At 46.6% G+C, this 23133-nt stretch overlaps 2 protein-coding genes across 7 annotated transcripts in view; both read left to right on the top strand.

Moving 5' to 3' along the window:
• The window catches only part of RNF38 (ring finger protein 38), a 126057-nt gene extending 121701 nt beyond the window's left edge, over positions 1-4356 (top strand). For all 5 annotated transcript variants that reach the window (XM_080574860.1, XM_080574861.1, XM_080574863.1 and 2 more), the window contains one exon: positions 823-4356. In XM_080574860.1, coding sequence (XP_080430986.1) covers positions 823-885 — 63 coding nt within the window. In that variant the 3' untranslated portion in view covers positions 886-4356. The remainder of the gene's footprint in view (positions 1-822) is intronic.
• Positions 4357-12631: 8275 nt separating this feature from the next.
• On the top strand, positions 12632-22710 carry TRIM14 (tripartite motif containing 14). 2 transcript variants are annotated; one of them, XM_080574866.1, is made up of 6 exons: positions 12632-12983; positions 15602-15697; positions 16599-16832; positions 17478-17640; positions 18872-18964; positions 21865-22710. In XM_080574866.1, the coding sequence occupies exons 1-6, from the start codon at positions 12798-12800 to the stop codon at positions 22398-22400; spliced, it is 1308 nt and encodes a 435-aa protein (XP_080430992.1). In that variant the 5' UTR covers positions 12632-12797; the 3' UTR covers positions 22401-22710. The 2 variants fall into 2 exon arrangements, with proteins under 2 accessions (XP_080430992.1, XP_080430993.1); XM_080574867.1 differs by lacking the exon at positions 16599-16832 and having other exon boundaries at positions 12681-12983.
• Positions 22711-23133: the final 423 nt, after the last annotated feature.

Raw genomic sequence — 23133 nt, 5'->3', positions numbered from 1 at the left:
AAATTATACCTTTACTTAAAAAGAGGAAATAAAGACAGAAATAGTCCCGGTAACCCAAAGAATGTTACATTTCATCTGTGTTAACGTTTTAAAGAAGTTGTGAAAGTTGCAGGATACGTATTTTCAGTGAGTGCTTTAGTTAAGGGATAAACTTACACCTGCTTTTCTGTATGTTACTTGGGCTTTGAAGTTTAATACCTGTTTAGCCAGGTCATCTTCCTTCTTTTTATTATTATTTTTTATGTATTTTCATACTAGAACCCTTTCTGTTTTTCCCTGCTTTGCTTTGACCAACTCTATATGATGGGTTTCTGTGAGAATAACTGGATAAGGAGAGTGTAAAGAGTAGTGATCCCTGATCAGTAGAGCTTGTGACAGCATGACACCTTCATATAGGGCATTTATTTCTGGCCCACTGTGGCTTGTTTGGTTTTGCTGGGTTCCTCTGCAACACACAGTACAACTTCTAAGTTGCACCCATCTGATTGCAATATACCATGACTGTAAGTCTACATTAATATAACCACCATCGCATAGGTAAAGCCCAGTTTGCTGTTTTCCTCTATCTCTTAAGATAAAAAACCCATTTTTTTTTTTTTTACTTTTGTAAACATAATTTTGAATTGACAGATGGACAACTCTAAAGTAACAAAGGAAACTTAAAAAGGGCATAAACACACTTTGTCGTCTCTTCTTCATTGCTTTTGAGTATTCTTCAGTGCTGAAAGTAGCAACCTTGTCATCACGGATGTTCTGTGTCATGTACTCATTAACAGTGTATTTGTCAGTAAAATAAACCCTTTTTTGTTTCTGGTTTTACAGGCAAATCGTACCTGCCCAATTTGTCGAGCTGATGCTTCAGAAGTGCATCGTGATTCAGAATGACCAATCTAAGAGCACAAATCTGGTTTGGATGTTCCTGGTCACGTGTATATATGAACTATCTATCGAACTTACCCATGTGGCTTCCAGCCTTTCCCTTTCCACAAAAGGTTCAATGGACCTTACTTTGCACTGTGTGACTTAATCAATTAAAAAGCTTAAAACTAGTCTTCACAGTTACGGGATTGTTATACTAACAGTGTGATTGGAACTCCAAAGATTTTTTTCTTTAGCTTAATTCTGTGTGTGCACTAACATTCCCTGGTTTTTGTGTGATCATTCCGAGTGTTGCTGCGAGATTACTGTGGACGTGATCTTTAAGCATGTGCTTTTATATAAAATAAAAAGAAAAAAAAGTGGTAGCTCCAAACAATATAGCAATCTACCTTATATAGAGCCTTCAGATACTGTGAGTGGGAATGAGTGGTGTGAACGTGTGTTTGTCAGTGAGAGGATGTGTGAAGCGTGCTTGTGACCGAGCGTGCATGTGTGTTTGAGAACCTATATACCAGCATGTACTGAGAACGTATGTGTGTAGTATTAATTATGCTGCAATGTATAATCTTGTGTGTTATTTAAACAGTACTAGTACTGTACACTGGTTTCTTTCCTTGTGTTTGCAGTTGCACACTGAATGTGATGGGTGCAGCAATTACAGACATTTAGTATTTCCTCCCCAACATACTTAGAGGTATAAAGACCTTTCTACCTACTATTCAAACAAGCGGTTATGCTTCCCCTTCATTGGAGGCTTTAAGCATGTACCACAAAAGAGTGATTGTTCACACATGAGTAACCTTGTTTTACTAGCATATGTTACAAAGTCCAGATTTTTAAATTGCTGATTTACAAGTTATTTTATCACTGTAAAGTTGCAATATCGCACAAATCATTTAGCAATATTAACATTTTGAATTATTAATTTGAATATCAGTGTGTTTCTGTTCTCCCTTTCAGTTTTTCTAGCTGGGTTATAATTGCATTCGGTTGATTTCAGATTAGAGTTAAGTTCTGAAGATGCTGCGGTTATGTGCTTCTTTCATGAAAGGAAGCAGAAAGGACGCTGAGGGTCTTGTGCAACAGCTCTTCATTTTTCACCATTGTACTTGCTAAGTACGTGTAATCTTTTAGCTTTTAAACATTGGCTTTAATCATACACATTCTTTGTCATTTACTAGGGAGTTTGTATACAATTAAAATAACTTGTAAGAGGTTACAATTTTATTCCTGCAACTTCATGAATAAAATAAAATTTTTAGCATTTTCACAGAGAAGTAGAACTTCTGATTTTTTTTCATTGCATCACAAAAGAGGGTGGTTTTTGGTCACTCATTGCAGAATTCAGTTGCCCTGATGCTGCTTCTTGTCCCTCCTTATTTACGTGATGAGTGTAATATGAAGAAGGAACTCCCTTGGTTTTTGCAATCGAGTTTCCAGAGTGCTCCACTGTAGGATAAAATGGGAACACCTTCCAGAAGAAAGTGCTGTTAAACAGGAGGCAACCTCTATTCAACTGTTTTCTGAATAGTATTTTCTCTGTGCTTTCGAAGAAATTAGTTTCATTTATAACATTTCAGTCTGTTAACATCTTCAAGATGTTTCACGAAAATATTTAGGTCCACGTATACCATAGTTATTCAAAGGATGCACTTTTTACATCAAAATGCTTCTAAGTTCAGTGTCATTACTTTGGTTGCAGCAGCACAAGTGGCACAGTTAGCAGTGTTGCTGTTACTTGCTGCCAGTCTCAGCTTTAAGTTTATTCTTTATCACTTCTGAAGTTTTTGTATGCTGCTGTGCTTTAGTGTCAGTTATAATTTCAGACAGTGTTACATGTTCTCCGTGCTGCTTGCCCTCTTTGAGTATTCTACAGACCAGTCACAACTCGTGGTGCAAATGAAATAAAAGCACAGTTTTGCCCTGTTTCAGATGATCTTGCTTCCATTTAGTTATGCAGGTAGTTCTCAAAAACACTGAGTCTTTCCATTCCTATTCCTACCTAAGAACACTAACTAAACAAAAATATGCTGTTAGATCAAATTCAAAATGTTAGAATTTCTTCTCTCTTCCAGAGGAGTTAAAGAGTAGGTTTTTCACAATAACACCTAGCAGGTTAAATTACATATAGTAAAATTTATTTTTTTAACAAATGAAATCATGTTTAAAAAAAAAAAAAGCATATGCCACATGTCTTACAAAACTTAGGCTCTTTTATATAGCTGTAAAAGAAAAGTTTCTATGTGTACAGATTTAACCATAACTAACACTACTATGTTCAGTATTCAGTTTGAAGCATGGAAAGAGGGCACTTTTTCTAAGCTAGTTACAAATGCATAGTGAGCAAGAACCATTCTTCTGAGGCCAAGGGAAAGTAGTCCTCTTTCTGGAATTGAGAAACCTTGATGTGTAACATGCCTTTTTCCCCAGTGAAACTATGTGAGGCAGTGGGAGATTGAGATGGAGGGTCTAGCTTGGTAAAATTCTGAAGTGAATTGTTGCACTCTTACGGCTCGTCTCTTCTGGAATGGTTCTTTCGTTTGCATGGGACTCTTGCAGATGTGTGTGGACTTGCTTCCTGTGGTTAGTGTGTACAAACAGCACACATGCATATGTTCTGGATCAGCTCAGACGAGCTACAACCAAGTCCTCTATGTTGCGGCTGTCAAGGGAGGGGGATTCATGCTCAGCTGTTAACTGCCATGTGTTATGCACGTTTGTGTGTAATTTCACAGCCTGCCATGGTGCCTGGCAGCACCAGCATCCAGCAAGACATTTCTTATGTTCATTCCCTTCCTGCCATCACCTGTCTCCTTCTTCTCAAAAAAAAAAAAAAAAAAAGTTTGCTTTATCATAATGGCACTGCTGTGTTTTTGGCATAAACTGTCAATTAAATTTGACATTTTGGTGGATATCAAGGCCTATAGATAATTCCAACGTCTCATTTTGTGGCTTTCTTTACAAAAAAAAAAAAGCCTTTTGTTGTATGCCGTTTTATACGGTCTCTTGAATGTGATTTCACAGCTGTTAACCCGTCATGTAATACAGGGGATGACAGTTATCAACCTTTTTAATTTTACTTACAGAAAACACATTTTCGACTGAGTTATCTTTGGGCCTTTATAAAAGCTGTGTTTTTTTCCTTTGGTACATTGTTACCTCATTTTGCTACTTGTGTTTCAGATTTGCTAATGATTCTGAAAGCTTATGGGTTTTGTTGGAATCATATTTTGTCAAGTGTTTTCTTTAAATCATACTCTATTGTATCATTTAATGTGTAGTTTTAAATGTATTATAAATATCTGTAACCAAATCATTTGAAGGCTTGATAAATTTTTAACAAAATTTGTACATTTTTTATGAGAGTTACTAGTAATGCTTTACTAGGTAGTGCAATGAATTTTTATTTTTAATCCCTGTGCCCACTTTTGGAGTTGAGAGAGTTGTTCAGTAATAAATGTATGATGTACACTTACACACTTTTGTCCTGTTTTTTCTTCTAGAAAAAGGTGAATTGTTTCCTTCCAGTATTCTTTATGTTTCTCTGCCTCATCATGCAACTCTAGATATTGGCAACATAGAATCACAGAATAATGTGGGTTGAAAGAGACCTTAAAGATCACCTGGTTCCAACCCCCCTGCCATGGGCAGGGACACCTCCCACCACACCAGGTTGCCCAAAGCCCCATCCAGCCTGGCCTTGAACACCTCCAGGGATGGGGCATCCACAGCTTCTCTGGGCAGCCTGTGCCAGTGCCTCACCGCCCTCATAGGAAATAATTTCTTCCTTATGTCTGATATAAATCTGCCCTCTTTTAGTTTGAGACCATTTCTCCTTGTCCTGTCACCACACGCCCTGACGAAGAGTCCCTCCCCAGCTTTCCTGTAGGCCCCCTTTAGGTACTGGGAGGCCGCTGTAAGGTCTGCCCGGAGCCTTCTCTTCTCCAGGCTGAACAACCCCAACTCCCTCAGCCTGTCTTCGTAGGAAGGGTGCTCCAGACCCTTCATCAACTCTGTGGCCTCCTCTGGACTCATTCTAATACATCCATATCCTTCTTGTGCTGGGGGCCTCAGAGCTGAAGGCATTGCTCCAGGTGGGGTCTCACGAGAGCAGAGCAGAGGGGTTCAATCACCTCCCCAGCCCTACTGGCCACGCTGCTTTTGATGCAGCCAAGATATGGTTGGCTTTCTGGGCTGCAAGCGCACACTGCTGGCTCATGTTGAGCTTCTCGTCAACCACCACCGCCAGGTCTTTCTCCTCAGGCCTGCTCTCAATCCATTCTGCATCCAGCCTGTATTTTAGCTTAGAGATGTGTTGTAGGTGGAAGGTTTATCTTCTAAATTGCAGTGCATAGAAGCATAGGATCATATAGATTGGAAAAGACCCATACGATCATGAAGTTCAGCCACCACATAACACTAACAAGTCCACCACTGAAGCAGGTCCCTAATTGCCACATCCATTCGTCTTTTAAATACCTCCAAGGATGATGTGGTATAGACTTTTAAATAAGATCTACTTTGAGAGATCATAAGAAAATGACACAAAGTGTCATATTTTAGAAGTGTAAAATGGTTGTAGTTAATAGAACACAGAGCCTTGCCTAAAAGATCAGCTTTCTGAAAATAACGACATAGTCAAAGGGAAATTTGAGGGGATGGAAGTGCTCCTTGGGCATACAGTTCACACAGTGTGTTATGGAGATGTGTTAAATGTGTCACATTTTGCAGTGCTGTAAAGGTGGGGAAAAAATCATCTTGAGTTAAGGGTGAAACTGAATTGCAGGGATTTTGGGTCACACAAGGAAGTGGTGGTTACACAAACAAAAAGGAGCCCATCCTATAGGTGTTTTCTTGTTGCACTTCAGTTAGTTTACATCACCTCATTAAAAACAAGAAATATATATATATATATTAAAGGTTTTCATTTACACAGAGTATTGAATAGGTTTATCATCAGCAAATCTTAATACTCAAAGCATATCCAAAGATCCATTGTTGCTTTCAGAAAGGAAATCCTTATGGGGGGATTCATATGCATCTTTAGGATTTATAATCCTGGATACAACTAGTTTACCCTCCTTTGTGCAGCAATGTTAATTATTAATTACACTGTTACAGTGCTGCCAGTGGTCCTCGTGAAGCTGAGGTACATCGCTGGAGCTGGGCAGCCCTGGGTGGGGACCTCAGAAGGGCTGGTGGCTGGCTTGGAGCCTGCACTGGCAAGGCTCTGAGAGCAGAGCAGGGCGTCCTGCTCAAGACGAACCAAAGCATAGCTGACATAAGCCTTAACCCATTTAGCTGCTGTCTCCGCACCAGCATGTTGTCCGCTCCCCTCTGGCCACTGCTCCTTGCCTGTAGAGCGGCACCAGCACACGTTGTAGGAGCACTCTGCCAACAGCTCGTGAGGGGCAGCACAAACCCGCGCGAGGCTCCAAGCACCGGGTTAAACCCACGCTACAGCCGCATCCACCGTTCACGTGGGTTGTGCTGAGTTAGGCAGCACTCCCAGCCACAGAAAGCTAATCCTTTTTGCAATAGTTTTTCTACACTCACTGGGCATTAAGTGCTGTATGGATGGATGGTACTGTAATGGGAGCCTGTTTTGTAGTCTGTCACGCTGTGAGTGCACGAGGCAGACCTTTGGCAGAAAGAGAAACCCTCAGCAGCTTTCTGCAGTTCCTTTCTGTGCAGAAGAAAAGAGGATGTTTGGCTGTTCAACGGGAAGCCTCTGAGTGGGGAAGCAAGGCTCAGAAAACATACTTGTCAGCTGGTAGGTGAAGTGGCAAGTCTGCCTTGCCAGACAGTCTTCTCACTGCCAAACCTGTAGATTTTCTGCTTTTGTCTCCTGTTAACTGAGTATATTATTTATTTGCTGTTCCCAGTACAACCACCTTCAAAATCTAAATCCCTTAATCCTCAATACCAAGCCAAGCTCCAGCTGTTCTATAAAACCATGGACACATGTTACTTGTAACCCAGGAGTTGTCCTTAATTTCGGCCAGAAGTGAAGTTCTCCCCCATCTCTCTCCCCTTGCATCACTGGAATACATAGAGCCCTCCACTCCTTCCAAAAGAACAGGGTTTATGAAGCTAAGTCTTGTTTCCCTAGGATATCTTCATACAGTACATTTCTGCAAGGAAATCTGTCCAATTCTTCCTACCTGGCTGACTCGTGGCCTCACCAACCACCATGAGCCCAGTCTTGCAGTCTTTGCAGGTAGGAGTAAAACAACGAGGAAAGCACTGATCAGAAGCTGCTGTGTCCTATGTCATCCAAGCAGATACTGAACACTTAGGAAAATAGGCTGAGCAATTATGCTGCTGTTTGAGAAGTCTTGCACGTTCTGTGTCTTGGTGTGTTTTTGCTGCCTTGGTCACCATTGTCAAAGCAGGACCATTTAGCAGCCTGTCTCAGGTGATATCAAAGCTGAACACTGGGGACCTTGCAAGCTTTTACCGAGATCTTTCTCATCAAACCACAGCACTGACTGCTTAGTAACACTTTTGATCTCAAGTACTGATTCTGGCAGAGGTTTCTTGCTTCTAGCACCAGCCCACGTGCTGGCTTTCCACCACTTAATCTTAACTTTCAGCTGGGAGGCAGCGTTCAAAAATGCTATAAACTCCCAAGTAAACAAGTTTAGCCCTCCCTTCTGCAGTTAAAAGCAGCTTTCTGGTTTCTGCCAGCACCAAGTAATGCAGCGGTGCCATCAGAGGGCAAAGAGTAAATTGCTAGTGGGTAGGAGGAAAGTGGAGAAAGAATTGGAGGAAAGACTGCCCTTCTGGTCCCATAGGATGGAGTTTATGCTCTCTTCTTGTGCAAAGTTCCTACTGAATTACATCAGGAAACTGCCTGAATAAAGAGCCCAGTCGTGCTTTTTGTGCATCTCCACAGAACAAGGATAACTTACCATGCCATGCAAGTATGGCTATAGGACAGGAGTATCAGCAAATACGTGAAGGTATTCCCTTCCTAGTAACTTGGGATGTACGGACTGGCTGAAACTCCTGAAAAAAAAAAGAAAAAAAAAACAATTTGCAAAGTCAGCAAAGAGTTATTTCAGCTCCACAGAGAAATATTACGTATTAGAGATGCATCACAGATCATCACAGCAACACCTGCACCAGCAAACAGAAAGGCGCCTGAGCTCAGATACCTGCAGAGCCACGTCTGCTGCCCTCAGACATGGGCTGTTCTGCCTGTGTAAAGCAGGTTGGAGGAGCAGCAGGAGTTTGGCCACAACCAGTCCCAGCCTGAAGAGCGGAGTTGCCCCCAGATCTTCCTTTCCTGACCTCCGTCTTCCCACCTCCTTTGTGTCACAACATCTCGCACTCTTCCTCAGCCTATAAAGCAGCTGTATTTGCTGATCCTGCGTTGCCACTTCCTGTGAGTCTTCTGCCATCCTCAGTTAGCTGGAAGGCCACGGTTTAAGTATCAGCGGAAATGCTGCCACACAGTCACCGTGCAAGGAAGGACCACAGAGCAAGCTTGCGTCGCCGGAGGAACGCACACTGAGGAGTGAGGTGCCTGAGGCACCCAGAGCAGTGGGCAGGTGTGCGCAAAGGTGAAAAGTGTTTTCTAGCAGGAGAAATGCATGAAAGGTCCTGGGAAGAGTGAGGGAAGCAACCCATGTGTGCCCTACGCTTAACGTGGAGACAAGGCAGCCTGGAGGAGGATCCCATTGCTGTCAGCTGTTCTAGTGGCTGCAGGAGCACAACACCCAGAGGGTGCTGGTGGTGGATGGGTCAGGCCCTCGTGGTTCTGAAACTGATGATGCCATCTACTGACGAACACTGGGTTTTACCACAAAACAGCCCGTTCAATACAGCAGCGACTGGCAGCAGAGCCGCAGCAGGCCGCGGAGCTTTGGGTCGGTTTGCTGCCGGCCTCAGCACTGGGCCTGACACAGCGGGGGTCCCGCTGGGCCTGCAGTCGTGTTACAGGTGGGATGTGAGGTAAAAATGCTTCAGCTGAGCCAGGGCTGTCTCACGTGCTTTTCTTACACGTTATTAATGAAAAAAGGCATATATATAAGGAGATCCTTTCAGGTATGGGAACAGGTTAAAGCCCTTTAGACAGGACAGAGTCTGTCTGGCCAGGAGAAACACGTATCACCAAACCACGTCTGGTGGGGGTTGGAAGATGTTTGTTGGAGAGGGAGGTGGAGAGAGGCAATGGGGAGAGAAGCTAAGAAGCGGTTCAGAGCTTGCATGAGTACCAGGAGCCTGGGCCACCTCGTAATCTTGTTCAATAAGTGAATGTAAGTCTCTTGGGTAGCAGTGCAAGCTGTGGTACTTCAGCCCCTGAAAGACAACTATCTGTTACTCAGGCAAGGAGCACCTGCTATGCAAGTGGCAGTGTTCAGCAAGTATGCAAAGAACAGACAAATAGCAGAATATCAAGGATAATCCAAGGGCAGAGGATGCAGAGATTGCTTATTTTTTTAGAGAATTTTGGTTCCTGGTGAATGCACTTTGATTTCAGTGCTACCTTTGCTGGGTTGTCCTAGGGCACTGTTGTTCACGCAACAGTTAGCTGCATGGCGGACAAGCAAGGCAGAGAAACAGAAAGTGAAAATAGGATGCTGTCATAAATACAGATAGGTGGGAGGAGATAGGAAGCAATATTTTTCTTTCCCCTTAGTGCTAGTTAAAAACCTGTCTGTAGGAAACGCATCTGTTGCTGAAACGCAATAAGTAAAAAGGAAAAGTAGAACAAAGCAAGGCCAGTACAAGAAGGGGACAGCAGGCAAGATAGTGCACAGATGAAAACACCAAACAGAAATCCTACATCTCCTCCCCCAGAAGGGGACAGGGCTTCTTCTTTCCAGCTTCTCTTCTGACCTGGAACAAGATGGCTTGGTCCCTGGGTTGGGCTTTCTGTGTCCTATGGTAGTTGTTAATAACAGCAAGTAACAAGGGTCGTGGCAAAGGAACAACAACAGGTTGTTGTTTGCTTGTTTGTTTGTTTGTTTTTTACTGGAAACTATGAAGAAGCATGGGAAATGGGGGCAGAAAGAGGACTTTACTTGGCCTTTTGCCCAAGTTCTCTTCAAAAACAAAAACAAAACAACCCAAATCTGTGCTCTGAGGCAGGCTGGGCACAGCTGTGGGTTATACCTCACCGAGGAGGGGACACAGCAGCTGCCTGAACTGCTCTACCTGCCCAGCCACAGCAAGGCCCGTCATCCACACGCAGGAGGCTCCGGCTGCAATGTGGGGACCTTTCCCGACAGTGGCTGGTATCCCCAGCCTCTGCCCCTTCCTGGGGGCAGCACAAACCACATACATCTCTGCCTTTAGCTGAAAGCCATGCTTTTTGGCTCAGCTGCCTAAAGGTTGTACCTGCAGTTCTGTCTGATGCAAACTACTTGGGCAAAAGTGTGTCACTTGACTTTTCTGCAGCAGGAATGGTTTCTCTTCTCGAGCCAGGGGGAAGGGTGACTCTTACTGAAAGCACCACAGTCTGACACGGGGTGTTTGGCTTCATCCTGTCGAACATTCACTCTGTGCAGCAGGGGCTCCCTGTCACTTGACGTCTACAGATGCTGTGTAGCTGCCACTTCTCACTCCCCAGTGTCTCTGCCAAGGTGCAAAAAGAGTCCAGATCCTCACCAGAACCTGTGAATTGTACACGAAGTCAGACTCCACTCCTCCCCTTTGCCCTGAAACCCCAGAATGAAGAAGAAGCCGGATCTGTGTGAGGAATTTTCTGCACAGAGACACAGGAACACCCCGGCTTCACCCCTGCCAGGTGTCTGTGTGCTGCGGCTGCCAGCCCCACGCAGAGGCTCACCAGACGTGCACCGAGCAGGACAGTCACTTGACAGGGGAAATATAGGGCGGTATCCAGGCTTAGTTTCCTCTTCATCAGGCGTTGTGGGTCTTCGTCACCCCTAGCGTGCAGAGGGGTTACAAAGCCCAAAACCAGGGAAAGGGAAGTTCAGCTGAGAACAAACAGGGGGAGGCTCAGCCCCCTTCAGCTCCCTTTGGCCCACCCCAACCAGCTGGCTGTCAGGCTGAGTGGCTCCAAAGCAGGAAAATGTCACGGCTCCCCACTGTTCATCTTCTTGATTTAACTAACCTCTCTTCACTGCCAGCACTGGAGGAGAGCTCCTCCTGGCCGCAAACAGCCCACAGCACCCTCTGAGGCACCTGAGCCCCATTTTGAGTGCTTCACCAGGCCCCTCTGCAGAGACAAACGTGGGAGCTGCACAGAGGAGCAGGGTCCCTCCTGCTCGCCTGGCCCCTCACCACCACAGGGCAGCGCTGGCTCACGGTGTCAGGCAGGAAAATACCAGGGTGAAAGTGCGTCCGACCTGAGTGCATGGTACCAGCACCTGACCACCCGCTGGTGCTCATGCAAACGCTCATTTTACTGCAGCTCTCTCCTCTAAAGCAAACAATTAAAAGCATTGGAAAGCTGAGAGAGATGAGCTCAACGGGTTCCTTTGCAAGGTCCTATACGAAATGGGAAATAGTGTCCCAGGCAGTCACAACCTGCAAGCTGCAAGGCACGCACCCATGTGCAATGTCCTCCCAGCCAAACTGATGAGCAGTTGTTTGGATAGGTAGGCCAGCAGGTGGACAGAGAGCCTCCTGTGCTGCTTGGCACTAAGCACTGCCATCAGATGCACAAAGTCCAGGCTGCAGCTGGGTGCTAGCACTGCTCCTCAGGGAATGTTTAATGCCCTTATCTACAGACAGGGCAATAGGGTGGAACGTGCTCTCCACAAGCCCACGGTGATTATGGATGGGAGGTGACAGCAGGCAGAGCAGCTCTGCAGAGGGCCTGTGACAGGCTGGGGAAAGGCACCAGCATGAATCCCACCAAGGTCAAGGCAGGCGAATGCCACGTCTGGGATCATCCCGTGCATGAAGGAACCCCTCTGCAGCGGTTCAGGCTGGGCACCAGCAGGCTGGGGAGCGGCTGTGGCAGAAAAGGGCCCAAGTCTGTGGGCTGAACACCTTCCCACAGCACGTCCCCCTGGTGATGGAGACCAGCCTCAAGCTGCATGTTGGTCCCATTGAGGGAACCCTCCTACAGAGGCCACTCAGAGAGTGATGGGGTTGAAGCACAGCGTGTCAAAGGAGACATGGGAGGAACTGGGCTTGTTCAGCCTTCAGAAGAGATCTCAAGGCTGTCTGTAACTCCCTTTTTGGAGGAAATAGGTGATGGGGTCACAACTGTCCTTGAAAGTGCATGGTGAAATGACAGGGCACAAGGTGCAACAAGGAAAATTTTGACTTGACGCTAGGAAGTTTTCCCCGTGGAGATGGTCAAACATTGCAACAAGGTCCCAAAGAGGCTGTGAAATCCTCATCCTTACTACCTCCACAGCACCAGGCTCTAGCCCTTTTCTGTGTGGGATGGTGAGACCAGGTGGTCCCCAGATACTGCTATGAACCCTCACCATTCTGTGACTCTTGCATGGGCTCTGAGCAAGGCACCCTTGGAGAACGTTTTTGTGAACCACTGAGTATCCGTGCAGCTTTTTGGCAGGCCTGGCATTCCCGCTGCTGTCAGAGGGAGCACCCTCGGCCCTCAGCTCTCCACATCCTCTTGCATTCATACATGCACTGGCTCCCAGGCTCGCCGGTGAAAAAAAGGCTCATTGTCAAATCCCATCCTGTTTTTCACATCGCTTTAACTCTGGGCCATTATTTTGGCCACTCGGTTGGCTTTTGCTGACAGAAACAATAGGAGGAAAACACATAAAATAAATACAACTTGAGGGGAGGGGTGGGGATAGAGAGACTCGGCAGAACGCAGCAGTCAGATTGGTCTGGAGAAAGTTGAGCAACCCCTGGGGCCGCCCCCGGCCCGGCAGGGGGCAGGAGGCAGGAGGCAGCGGCCCCGGGCCCGCCCCGCGTCCCGGCCCCGTCTCGGCGGCGGTGCCCGGTCCCGTGCCGCCATGGCGCAGGGGGAGTCGTGCGGGGCGCCGGCGGCGGCGTGGCGGTGCTGCGGGGCCCACGGCGGGCGGCCGCTGGAGCTGCTCTGCGAGGAGTGCGGCCGCTGCGTGTGCGCCCTCTGCCCCGCGCTGGGCCCGCACCGCGGCCACCGAGCCTGCCTGCTGCCGCATGCTGCCAGGCACCGGCAGGTGGGGAGGGGAGGGGAGGGTGGGGAGGGAGGGGAAGGGAGGGAAGAGAAGGGGAGGGGAGGGGAGGGAAGGGAAGGGAAGGGAAGGGAAGGGAAGGGAAGGGAAGGGAAGGGAAGGGAAGGGAATGTGCACTTGTGTGCCTGACTGGAGCTGGGAGACTAGTGGAAGTCCCTGCCTTTTACCGCGTTTGCACGCTGGTGAGCGAGTTCCCGCATCCAGGCAGCCCCTAAGGGAACGCGGCTGGAGCTGGCTCCTCAGGGCGAGCGGTGCGGGTGCCGCAGGAGCGCTCTTGGAAACAGCTTTCGCTTTCCTCTGTGCAGCCCTGGGTAATGCTCGGCCTGAAATGCCTGGGGCTGGCGCCGTGTTTCCTTGTGGCCACCTGTGAGGGTGGGAGTGCCGGGTGATGTGCGTTGGCTGCTGGGGGAGAAGGAAGGGTGTGTTTTGCTATGTTATCTTCACGGGTCTTTGAGGAAGGCAGTGGGGTGCAAATTGCAGAATGGATCGGGGAAGGTTAACACCTAGCAGAGCTCTTGAATCTTTTAAGTGGTGCAGAAACCTTTGGTCAGTCAGGGACAAGACTGGAAGAGATGTCATGCCCCAAGTTTCTCGGGGTTTCTTGCTCCATGCGAGAGAAACATCTGTCTGCTCGCACATATGTGCCTGTGCCAAGGGGCTTCCAGACATGGACTCTCTGGCTTTCTCCTGCAGCCCGTTTCGTCTGTCTCTCTCGTAACTGAGTGAAAGATTGCATGCGTCTCTAAAGGAGCCACATCTCAGCAATGCAAACCCGCGTTGCCCACACGGTTTAACCCCCCTGCAGAGTTTAAACGCCACGCAGAGCTGGGGACGTCGTGGTGAGTTCGCCCATGTGCCTGGGTCCCGGCTGCAGGACGGGCGCACCGACAGAGCTGTAGCTGCGGAGCTGGCCTGCCCGCTACAGCTGAGAGGCTCTGTGTACACCACCAATGCTATCGCTGATGCCAAGCTGTAAATATTTGTTGTTGCAGCCACTGGCTACAGCATCAGTGTAGTGATAGCGGGTGTTTCTGATTGCTCTTTTGCGTGCCAGGAAGCACCCTGAACATTCAGTGGGTTTTGACTCTAGACAGAGCACCCTGCTGATGGTCTGGGTGAAAGTGCTTGGTTAGCTGCCCCTCAGCGCTAAATGCGTGAGCGTGCAGTCCTGATCTGAAGTACGGTGGGTTGGCCTTATCTGGTCACCCACCCAGCAGCTCTCTCAGCCCCCCTCCTCAATAGGACCAGGGAAGAAAATAAGATGGATAAGCTCCTGGGCTGAAGTAAGGACAGGGACGGGGGATCACTCAGCAATTGCTGTTGACTTGGGGAAGGTTAACTTGATTTATTGCCAATTAAAAATAAAGTAGGATAGTGAAAAGCAAAAACAAAACTAGAAATACCTTTGATACCTTTTCTTGTCTCCCCTGCATTTTTCCCATGCTCAACTTCACTTCTTCACTCTGTGCTCCTTTACCTCCTCCCCCCCGAGCAGCGCAGGAGAATGGGGGAATGGGGCTTGTGGTCAGTCTACAGCACTTCGTCTCCACCATTGCTTCTCGGTCACTCCCTGCCCCTGCTCCACGCGGGGTCCCTCCCACGGGATGCCGTCCTTCCCGAACTGAGCCTGCGGGGGCTGCCCGCAGGCAGCAGCTCTTCAAGAACAGCTCCCACACGGCTCCGTACCACGGGGTCCATCCATCCCCCAGGAGCAAACTGCTCTAGCACAGGTCCCCCACGGGTGGGCGGCAGCTCCCCCCAGACCCCCTGCTCCTGCGTGGGCTCCTCTCCACGGGCTGCAGCTCCGGCCCGGGGCCTGCTCCTGCGGGGGCTCTCCATGGGCCGCAGCCTCCTCCAGGCCACATCCACCTGCTCCACCGGGGGCTCCTCCACGGGGCTCCTCCACGGGGGGGCTGCAGCGTGGAGATCTGCTCCGTGTGGGACCCATGGGCTGCAGGGGGACAGCCTGCTCCACCAGGGGCCTCTCCCTGCACAGGCCGCAGGGGAACTGCTGCTGCCTGCCTGGAGCACCTCCTGCCCTCCTGCTGCACTCACCTGGGGGGCTGCAGGGCTGCTTCTCTCACACTTTTGCAATCCTCTCCCAGCTGCTGTTGCACAGAAATTTTTTTTCCCCTTCCCTCAACCTGCTTTCCCAGAGGCCCACCCAGCGTCACTCCCTGGCTCAGCTCTGGCCAGCAGCAGGTCCCTTTTGGAGCTGTCTGGAGCTGGCTCTGCTCTGACATGGGGCAGCTGCTGGGCTCTGCTCACAGAGGCCACTCCTGCAGATCCCCTGTTAACAAAACTTTCCCATATAGACTTAGTACACAGTGCCATAGATTTCAAGATGAAAATGTTTTTTTCACCATTGGTTTCCCTGCTGCTTATGAAGGTGGCATAATTTGTACATCTGTATGTATCTTACCCTTTTAACCACTGGGCAACAGATGAAATGGTGAAATATTTGTTTAATCTCCCTCCAGTGGCCTTGCTGGACAGCCTTATAAACTGTTCCTGTAATATACTCCCTGATAAGGAAAGAAAGTTGTTTTTTATAGATGTTGTTATGAAGCAGTAATTTTATTTATTTATTTATTACTGTATAGGAACTCCTGACGCTGTATTTGAAGGATCTAGAAGAGAGAAAAGAACAAGAGGCTGGTAACAGAAGGTGTATAGAGCAAGCTGCTAATGATCTGAAGGTAAAGCATAGCTTCCTTCTCCCCTGGATGGTTGTTTTCCAAGGAGAGACATTTTGCTCTGTCTGTAGCTCTCCATAACCAGACAGCTGTTGCTTCCCAGGAAAGGAATGTTTTTCGTGTGTACATTACAACATACTACTATCAAAGGGAGAGAGGAAGGGAAAGAGTTTCTAAAGGCCTGGCCCTCGCCCCCTGCTCAGGCAAACACCTTTGGGAGAACCGTGTTGAAATGTCTGTGCAGAGGAATAGTAAATACTCCCAACAACTTATTTTATTCCGACTTTACTGATGGATGTTGCATTGCACAGAATTGCATTGTTCAGTCTGACTGAATTCAGAGTGTAGTAAACAAGAAAAGCTCTATTAACTTTCCCCTAAGAATGGGGATGCGTGCTAAGCTCCATCTCATTTATAGAGCATGAACTGGCCTTTGCTCCAAGGAACATCTCTGAACTTCTCTGTTCCAAAAATATCAGTAAAAGTTGGAGGAACCTCTGAAGAGCTTTGGACACTGTAGTTTGCTGTCACTTCCTTTTGGATGCTTTCTTTTGCCAGCAGCTCCCTGACCCTAACTTGCTTTAAAAAGGGGACAAAGCGTTGCTACCAAAGGACCAGGTCTGCTGCTTGTAGGGGTTGGTACCGGGCCCAGTACCTGGCCTGGTTACATTACAGCTGAAAACTGTGTTTTTCACATACTAAGCATCACGGAATCTGCCCTCAAGCTTTTTCATCCGGGAGATAAGCAGGAAGATCCTGACTGTGCTTGCCCTTAACTGGGTAAACACTCATTTCTAAAGAGATACAGCAAATTGGTTAAAATTCAACAGAAATGTGTCATTGACAGCTGAAATGTTTATGGTCTGTTGAATCTGGGGCGGTCACTCTTCTGCTTCACCTTTAGGCACATGCTGCTATGACCAAAAAGCAGCTGTCAGACAGAATGACTGAGCTCCAGTTACTGCTTCGCGAAGAGGAGAGCCTGGCGAGAAATTTAATTGATGAAAAGACTCAGCAAGCCCTGGAAGCACATGGTCAGCAGGTGGAGTCCTGTCGAGAAAAGCTTGCAGCCCTGGAGACCTTCTCGTGTCGAATCAGAGAAACACAGCAGAACAATGACATCATTCAGTTTCTGGAGGTGGTATTGTGTGATCTGGTTCTGCCTCTTAATCTTCGTAGTCCCTGGTGAACTGCTCTAGTGGTTAGCCTACCTAACCTGTAGATCGTTCTGTATGTAAGCAGCATCTTTCTCACTGATTTTTTTTTTCTTCTTTTTGTTGTTATTTTGGTGGACTGGTTTGTTTCCTGATTTATGAGCTGTTAGGTGTTCATGCCGTGGCATTGACGTCAGCGCTGTATGAGAACCACGTTAACTTTAAGCATACGTGAAACAAGTTAGGCCTGTCTCCTCGTCCTGAAGATTAATGCTGTATGAGGTCTTTCCTTACACAGTGTAACATGAACGTCTGAGGAAAGGCAGCCCTCTCTGGGAACCTGAGGAAGAAGGCTAAATTGGCTCATTCCTTTAATTGCAAAAGATGCCGATCTCCCCGAGCTCATTTTACTGGAGTGCTTTTCTTCTTGCCTACTGATAAATGTCAGCCTCTCTTTCCTAACAGGCTGCTAAACAGTCTGAGCACAGCAAGGGTCGCCTGTTACAGTCCTTATGTTCATTCACGTAGTGATGGAGCTGTCCTTGCCCTCTGGTGTGTGGGAGCTGGCGGGAAGAGTCCGTTTGTGCTGCTGTCTGTACTAATCAGAGGATTTGCCTTTCTGCCCTCAGAAATCCATAGAAATCGAGAAGGAAATGCAGGAGCCAAAGAGCCAGCTAGAACAGTGGCATCCGATACCTCTCTCATTTGAGCATGTACTCAACTACTACAAGCATCTCATGACAGTGCTTCAGTCCGTTCTACAGAAACCACTAGAAGCCCGGCTTAAAGAAGGTACTCAAAAGAGTGCTGCGAATTTTGCTTCCTCCTGGCCTCCTTCTAAATAAAGTGTGGTTTGTAAGATTCTTTTACTAAGTAAACTAAGCTGGAGAAAGCAAGCATTTCGAGTATGGGTGCTGTTCTCTGACAGCACTGGTGTAATGTTGCTATAGCTGTGGTGATGTAGGAACACGTGAGGTTTCTCTTTCAACTCTGAAGAGGTCTTTTACGTCTTCAGATGCTTTTTTTCCAGCCCTATCAGTTATTTCAATATAGATTACTTATCTCCACAGAGCTTACCTTATTTTTATCCCTAGACCATCACGCCTACACAATGCAGCTGCTCTGTCCTTTCAGTTACTGTTAAGTGCTGTGACAGAACATCTGCAGACATGGGACATTGGCTACCTCTAGAAATCGAAAGCTTTTTGTAGTTGGTACACCTAGTGATCCTTCTGTCTCCGGCACTCTGAAAAAACTCTCTGTTTTTTGGTACTTTAAAGGTGGGTTAACATGTTCTGCTTAGAGGGCCTTTTGTCTTCGAGCTCATATTTCAACTTTAAGGGACCTCTTGCATGATTGAAGCAAGGAGTTCCCTAACACAGAGCCACAAAGCCACGTAACCATGGGGAAATCCTGATGCTGGTTGAGTTTCAGGTCAGTAGGGCCACAGTGGCCATCAGATTACATCCAGCTACCTTTTAATGATCCCATTTTTTAAGAGCTGCCACCAAGAACAGTAGAGCAGGGTGCTGGGGGAAATGTTCTCACCAGACCTGGAAGGTCACTGCAGGATGAGTGGGAAGTTGCTAGACAGTGCCATGGAGTTGCTCTGTGGCTAGTACCTGTGGTTGTCTTAACAGCCTGACTGTGTTCTCACCTGGTGTGTGGGGCGGTTTTGGAGGAATGGCAGGTGCTTGCCTAGGGTTGTGCTGGGTTGTGATGTCCCGTGGCATCTTTGGGATCTAGCATCTCTGTGCTATCCAAAGAACATAAAGTAGAAAGTGTGCAGAGCGAGCGTACCTTGTCCAAGAAAAGTAGTACAGATTGTCCCATGAAATTGGAATATGGGGTGTGACTATATAACCTTACTCAGGATGTGGGTGGAATTCACAGCAAAGAGGTAAAACCCAAATAACCTGTCTTGCAAAATCCCCCCTGGTGTTTATTTTTAAAATCTTGAGAGTAGAGCCATCTTCTTCCACTGATAGGCTTACCTAAACTGTCCCTTTTCATTTCTGCCCAGACGTTTTCAGCAGCCTTAATGCCACCACAAAGAAGGAGCCTGGAACAATGCTGAAAACCATGTCTCCTGTTGATCGGTTGCTTTTCTTAAAACGTAAGTATGGTTGCACAAAAGCTAGAAGCACTCCAAACACTCATGGCTTAGTCATTGAAGCAGTCAGTGAATGTGTGCTACCATTATCTTGAACAGGTCTCTTAAAAGGCCTCCTGCTGTTTGAGAGGAACAAGTTCTCAGCTCTGCTTGAGAGCCAGTACTCTTTTCTGTATCTCAGGTTGGGAAAGAAACTTTAGTTTCTGCCTGTGACGTCTTGATCCTTTGTTTTTATTCAAAACTGCTAGCGTGTGAACCAGTTAATGGCTAATTTCGTTTTTTGAAGGCGTTGCTATTTTCCACGTCATCGTGGTCTGTCTTTAACTGTATCTGTCCATCATGTACGGTTGGACCAGATGATCTTGGAGGTCTTTTCCAACCTTAACGATTCTGTGATTCTATGTAGTGCGTCTAGCGACAATCCACAGGTCATCATTTCCTCTGGTGTTGGTAGAGAAGATGTATAGCAAATTGTTTCACCTCTCTGATGGAAAGCTAATTAACGTTTCCAGCGGCCTGCAGCAGATACGCTGTGGCTGTTCTTAATCCAAAAGCTGTTTTGTTCCCCATTAACATGGCATCTGGTGGCTGTGATGTCAGTGGGTCTTTCCACGTTTGCATCATCTCTGCGCTGCAGGATCCAGATTGAGTCATTCACTTTGTAACCATAACTTGATCTTTTTAGGATGCTAGGACAGGTAGTACGTGTCAATGAGCTCTAGACAGAAAGAGAACACTGCAGAAGCTTTTGTCTGGCAGTGAAGTGGGCTCCCAGTCTTCATGAACGTCAGCCTTTATCCATCTCCTTCAGGCTGTCTCCTGATGGATTCATACAGAAAGTACTCCATTTGTTTCACGTATGAGCAGACATCTCTTTAAGGGCCAAAAAGACTATATCTCAACTCTATTAAACCTAAAAATAACAAACCTCACTAAGAAAGATGCTGGATGCAGCTGCTCATAGTCCAGCAAAATTGTCAAGCCCTAGTGATAAATGAGTATTTGGAGTTAAAGTCACTTAGAGATGTTACTGCTTGGGAAAAATGGCAAGTCTTCCAGTAATCCAAACAACTCCAGCTGTTTTGCATTATTTTTCTAGTCAAATTCACATCCATGCTCTCATATACTGGCATCCAGATGCCGTTCAGTTCATGTGTTTTTTTTTTTGTTGTTGTTGTTGTTTTTTAAGCAATGGAGGTATTTTCATTTTAGTAGCAATGTATCTGTTAGGAACGGATTTTATGAAAATCTAGGTTTTCGGGCAGATTTGACAGACTTGACACCACTAATTTGCACAGCTTTTCAAGTGCGTTCTCAAAGAGAAGCAGACGCTGAAGCCAGGCCTTTAAAATCATCCCTACTTTCAAGTGACACTTTCAGTCTCTTTTGGTCCCAGTGTCTTCCATGTTCTGTACAAACAGCATCCCCACCATTTACCTCTTGGAAGGTGACGTGAAGCCAAGACTCAAAGACAGACAGAGAGACATCGACAAGAGACAATCCTGCAACACGCTGTTTTTACCTTCGTAATTCCTGTTTCCTGTCTTTTGTCACCAACTGTGCACACAGGTGGGCGTTAGTGTTTGCAGTGTTCACCCACCTAAAATGCCTATGCAGACCGTATGAAAGCCAGCACTAGCTTTTCTGCCTGGTGCTTCACCCGTGAAGTGTAGTAGAGATCACAACAGTAAGATGTTGCATGTGCGAGACCTGTCCCTGTAGTGGTATGCTTTTGGAAGTTTCAACTTGGTGTCTACAGTCATAAGACCAGAATTAAAAGTATGAAAGCTTTTTTTTTGTTTTGTTTAGAAAATGTCAATGCTTCTGTTAACACTTGTGCATGTACAGTACTGTTGGCCTCTCCCTTTTATTGTAGCAAACAGGTACAGTTTGAAGGGGGTAGAATTATCAGCAGTGGGCTCTCTAGCACCTTCACACACATTTTACACATCAGCAACTCTTTCTGTACGTCTTTGACCCAGACTAAGCAACTGCTTCATTTCTGATAGCCAGGTGTGTGCAGCCCAGACCAAGACGATTTGTTAGCAAGGCTGTGTATAAAACAGCTACTGGTGCACCACTGTTTCCTGTATGTTAAATACAGCTAATGTTAGGGGCCATGGCAAGGCAAGGGAGACGTGGCATGCAGCTGTATCTTTTAGTCACGACTCGTGTAGTACTTAACTTGTCTTTCTGAAACACTACGGATGGGTATAGAGGTCTTTTTCTGGCTTTGTGATTTCCAGTCCTGTAACAGCTGCTTCGTGGTGAAAATATTCTGAGCTGCTGCTGAGTAAGACAGTGAGTTCTAGGGTATAGTTCCAGACTGTGGTTCTTCCTTTGTAAATTACAGGCTAGGTGAAAACTTAGTGCTGTAAATCCTCTGGGAGCTGGTAGGTTGTTCCTTTGGGTAGGTTGTTCCTTTGCTACATACATGCTGCTGCTCCTCTGAGCTGTGGTGCCCCTGTGCGAAACCAACACTTAGCCCATTTTTCAAATGCGATCTCACTGAAATGAGGTCTCGCAACCAAAGACTCTGCTCCAGTGCTCTCTAAAAACCTTAGGCTGTCATCACACTACCAGTCTCCAACTAGTCCACTTAAAAGCAGAAGCTCTGTGTTCATTCCCTACCTAGTTGTATTCTTCTTACCATTTGTTAAACACACATACACTGTTTTACGTATTTGTCTTTTACTGACCTGCTTTAAGGCCTATGCAACTTTGAACCATCAGTGCATGTTGATAGTGCAGTGTTTTCCAATTTAAAAAATGTCTATTTCCTTACAAAACGGCAGTTTCCAAGCCACTGCCGGCTGTGGGCTCTTTTGCCGGCTTTTTGTAACTGAGGCTTCCTTCATGAGTCACGATAAATGTAGCAAGTATGTTTATGGTTTTGATTGCAGATGCAAGATCGCCAACCTGGGAGTATGACAGCCTTCATCCTAGGCTGAAGTTGTCTGATGACCGTCTAGTAGTGAGCTGCAACTGGAGGAGGATGTTCTACCCCTGTGGTCCCCAGAGATTCGATAAATTGTGGCAAGTGCTAAGCAGAGATGCGTTCCTTTCCGGGAGCCATTACTGGGAGGTTGACCTCCTTCAGGCTGGAACTGGGTGGTGGATTGGCGCAGCCTACCCGTCCATTGGCAGGAAAGGAGACTCTGAAACCTGCCGCCTGGGCTGGAACAGAGCATCGTGGTGCATCAAAAGGTTTGATTTTGAATACTGGGCTTTCCACAAGGGGGAGAGGATCCCGCTCGCAATAGAAGATGATCCTGATCGCATTGGTGTTTTTCTGGATTACGAAGCCGGGATCCTTTCCTTCTACAATGTTACGGATGGCATGGCTCACCTGCACACCTTTCGCTGCAAGTTCACAGAGCCAATTTACCCAGCCTTGAGGCTCTGGGAGGGGTCCATTGGGATACGCAAGCTAACATAAAGAATGAAGTAAAAAAAAAGGCTGTATTTCATGGTTTTGGTATGAAAACCACTTTAGTAGTGATCTACATGAATTACTCTATGTCATATGGAAGATTCAACTGTGATGCTTTTAGAAGGTAACGGTGAAGTTGAAGAAAACCAATTGTTTTTAATGTCTGTGTGTTTTAAACGGGGGAAGTTGACCTGCTGTTTATAAATGATGTCAATATATCACCTAAAGTGCCATACATTATATTTTTTGTACTTGATTCAAATTTGCAAAATGGAAAAACCCTGGTTAGAATTTTCAAAAAAAAGTTTATTACAACTCATATTTGAGCCTGCTGTAATTTTTTTTTCAGCGCCATCCCCTTATCTGCCTGGAGAGGTTGCAGTTGTGCATCGTATTGGGTTTAGTTTGGCTCAAGCTTCAAGTGGACATATTGCCTAATTTTATAGTTGATGTCAGATTTGGATAATGTGGTTTAATTAAAATTAAGTGGTTTGTACTGAAGTATCGTCTCATGGAAGATCTGAATAGAGGCAATGACTGATAGAGAGGCACCTTTAAGCGGAGCTGAAGTGGGAGCTACTGTAGCCACACTCAGTAGTCATGAGCCGGCCTTGGGTGTCAGAGGCTCTGAAATGGGATCCTCAGTGCCCATATTCTTCCAGCTTGCAAGGATGACTTTTCATCTGCTGTTTCTACACAGGAATAATGATTTATTCTTTTTCCCAGGCTCAAAGAGTCA

Source organism: Anser brachyrhynchus, assembly GCF_964034855.1.
Source record: "Anser brachyrhynchus genome assembly, chromosome: Z".
Lineage (NCBI taxonomy): Eukaryota > Metazoa > Chordata > Aves > Anseriformes > Anatidae > Anser > Anser brachyrhynchus.
This window is presented reverse-complemented; position numbering and strand designations above follow the sequence as displayed.

Coding starts and splice junctions, on each gene's coding strand:
- TRIM14 (XM_080574866.1), top strand. CDS start 12,798: ATGGCGCAGGGGGAGTCGTGCGGGGCGCCGGCGGCGGCGTGGCGGTGC. Junction 16,833..17,477: donor ACATCATTCAGTTTCTGGAG/GTGGTATTGTGT, acceptor TTCTGCCCTCAG/AAATCCATAGAAATCGAGAA. Junction 18,965..21,864: donor TCGGTTGCTTTTCTTAAAAC/GTAAGTATGGTT, acceptor TTTTGATTGCAG/ATGCAAGATCGCCAACCTGG.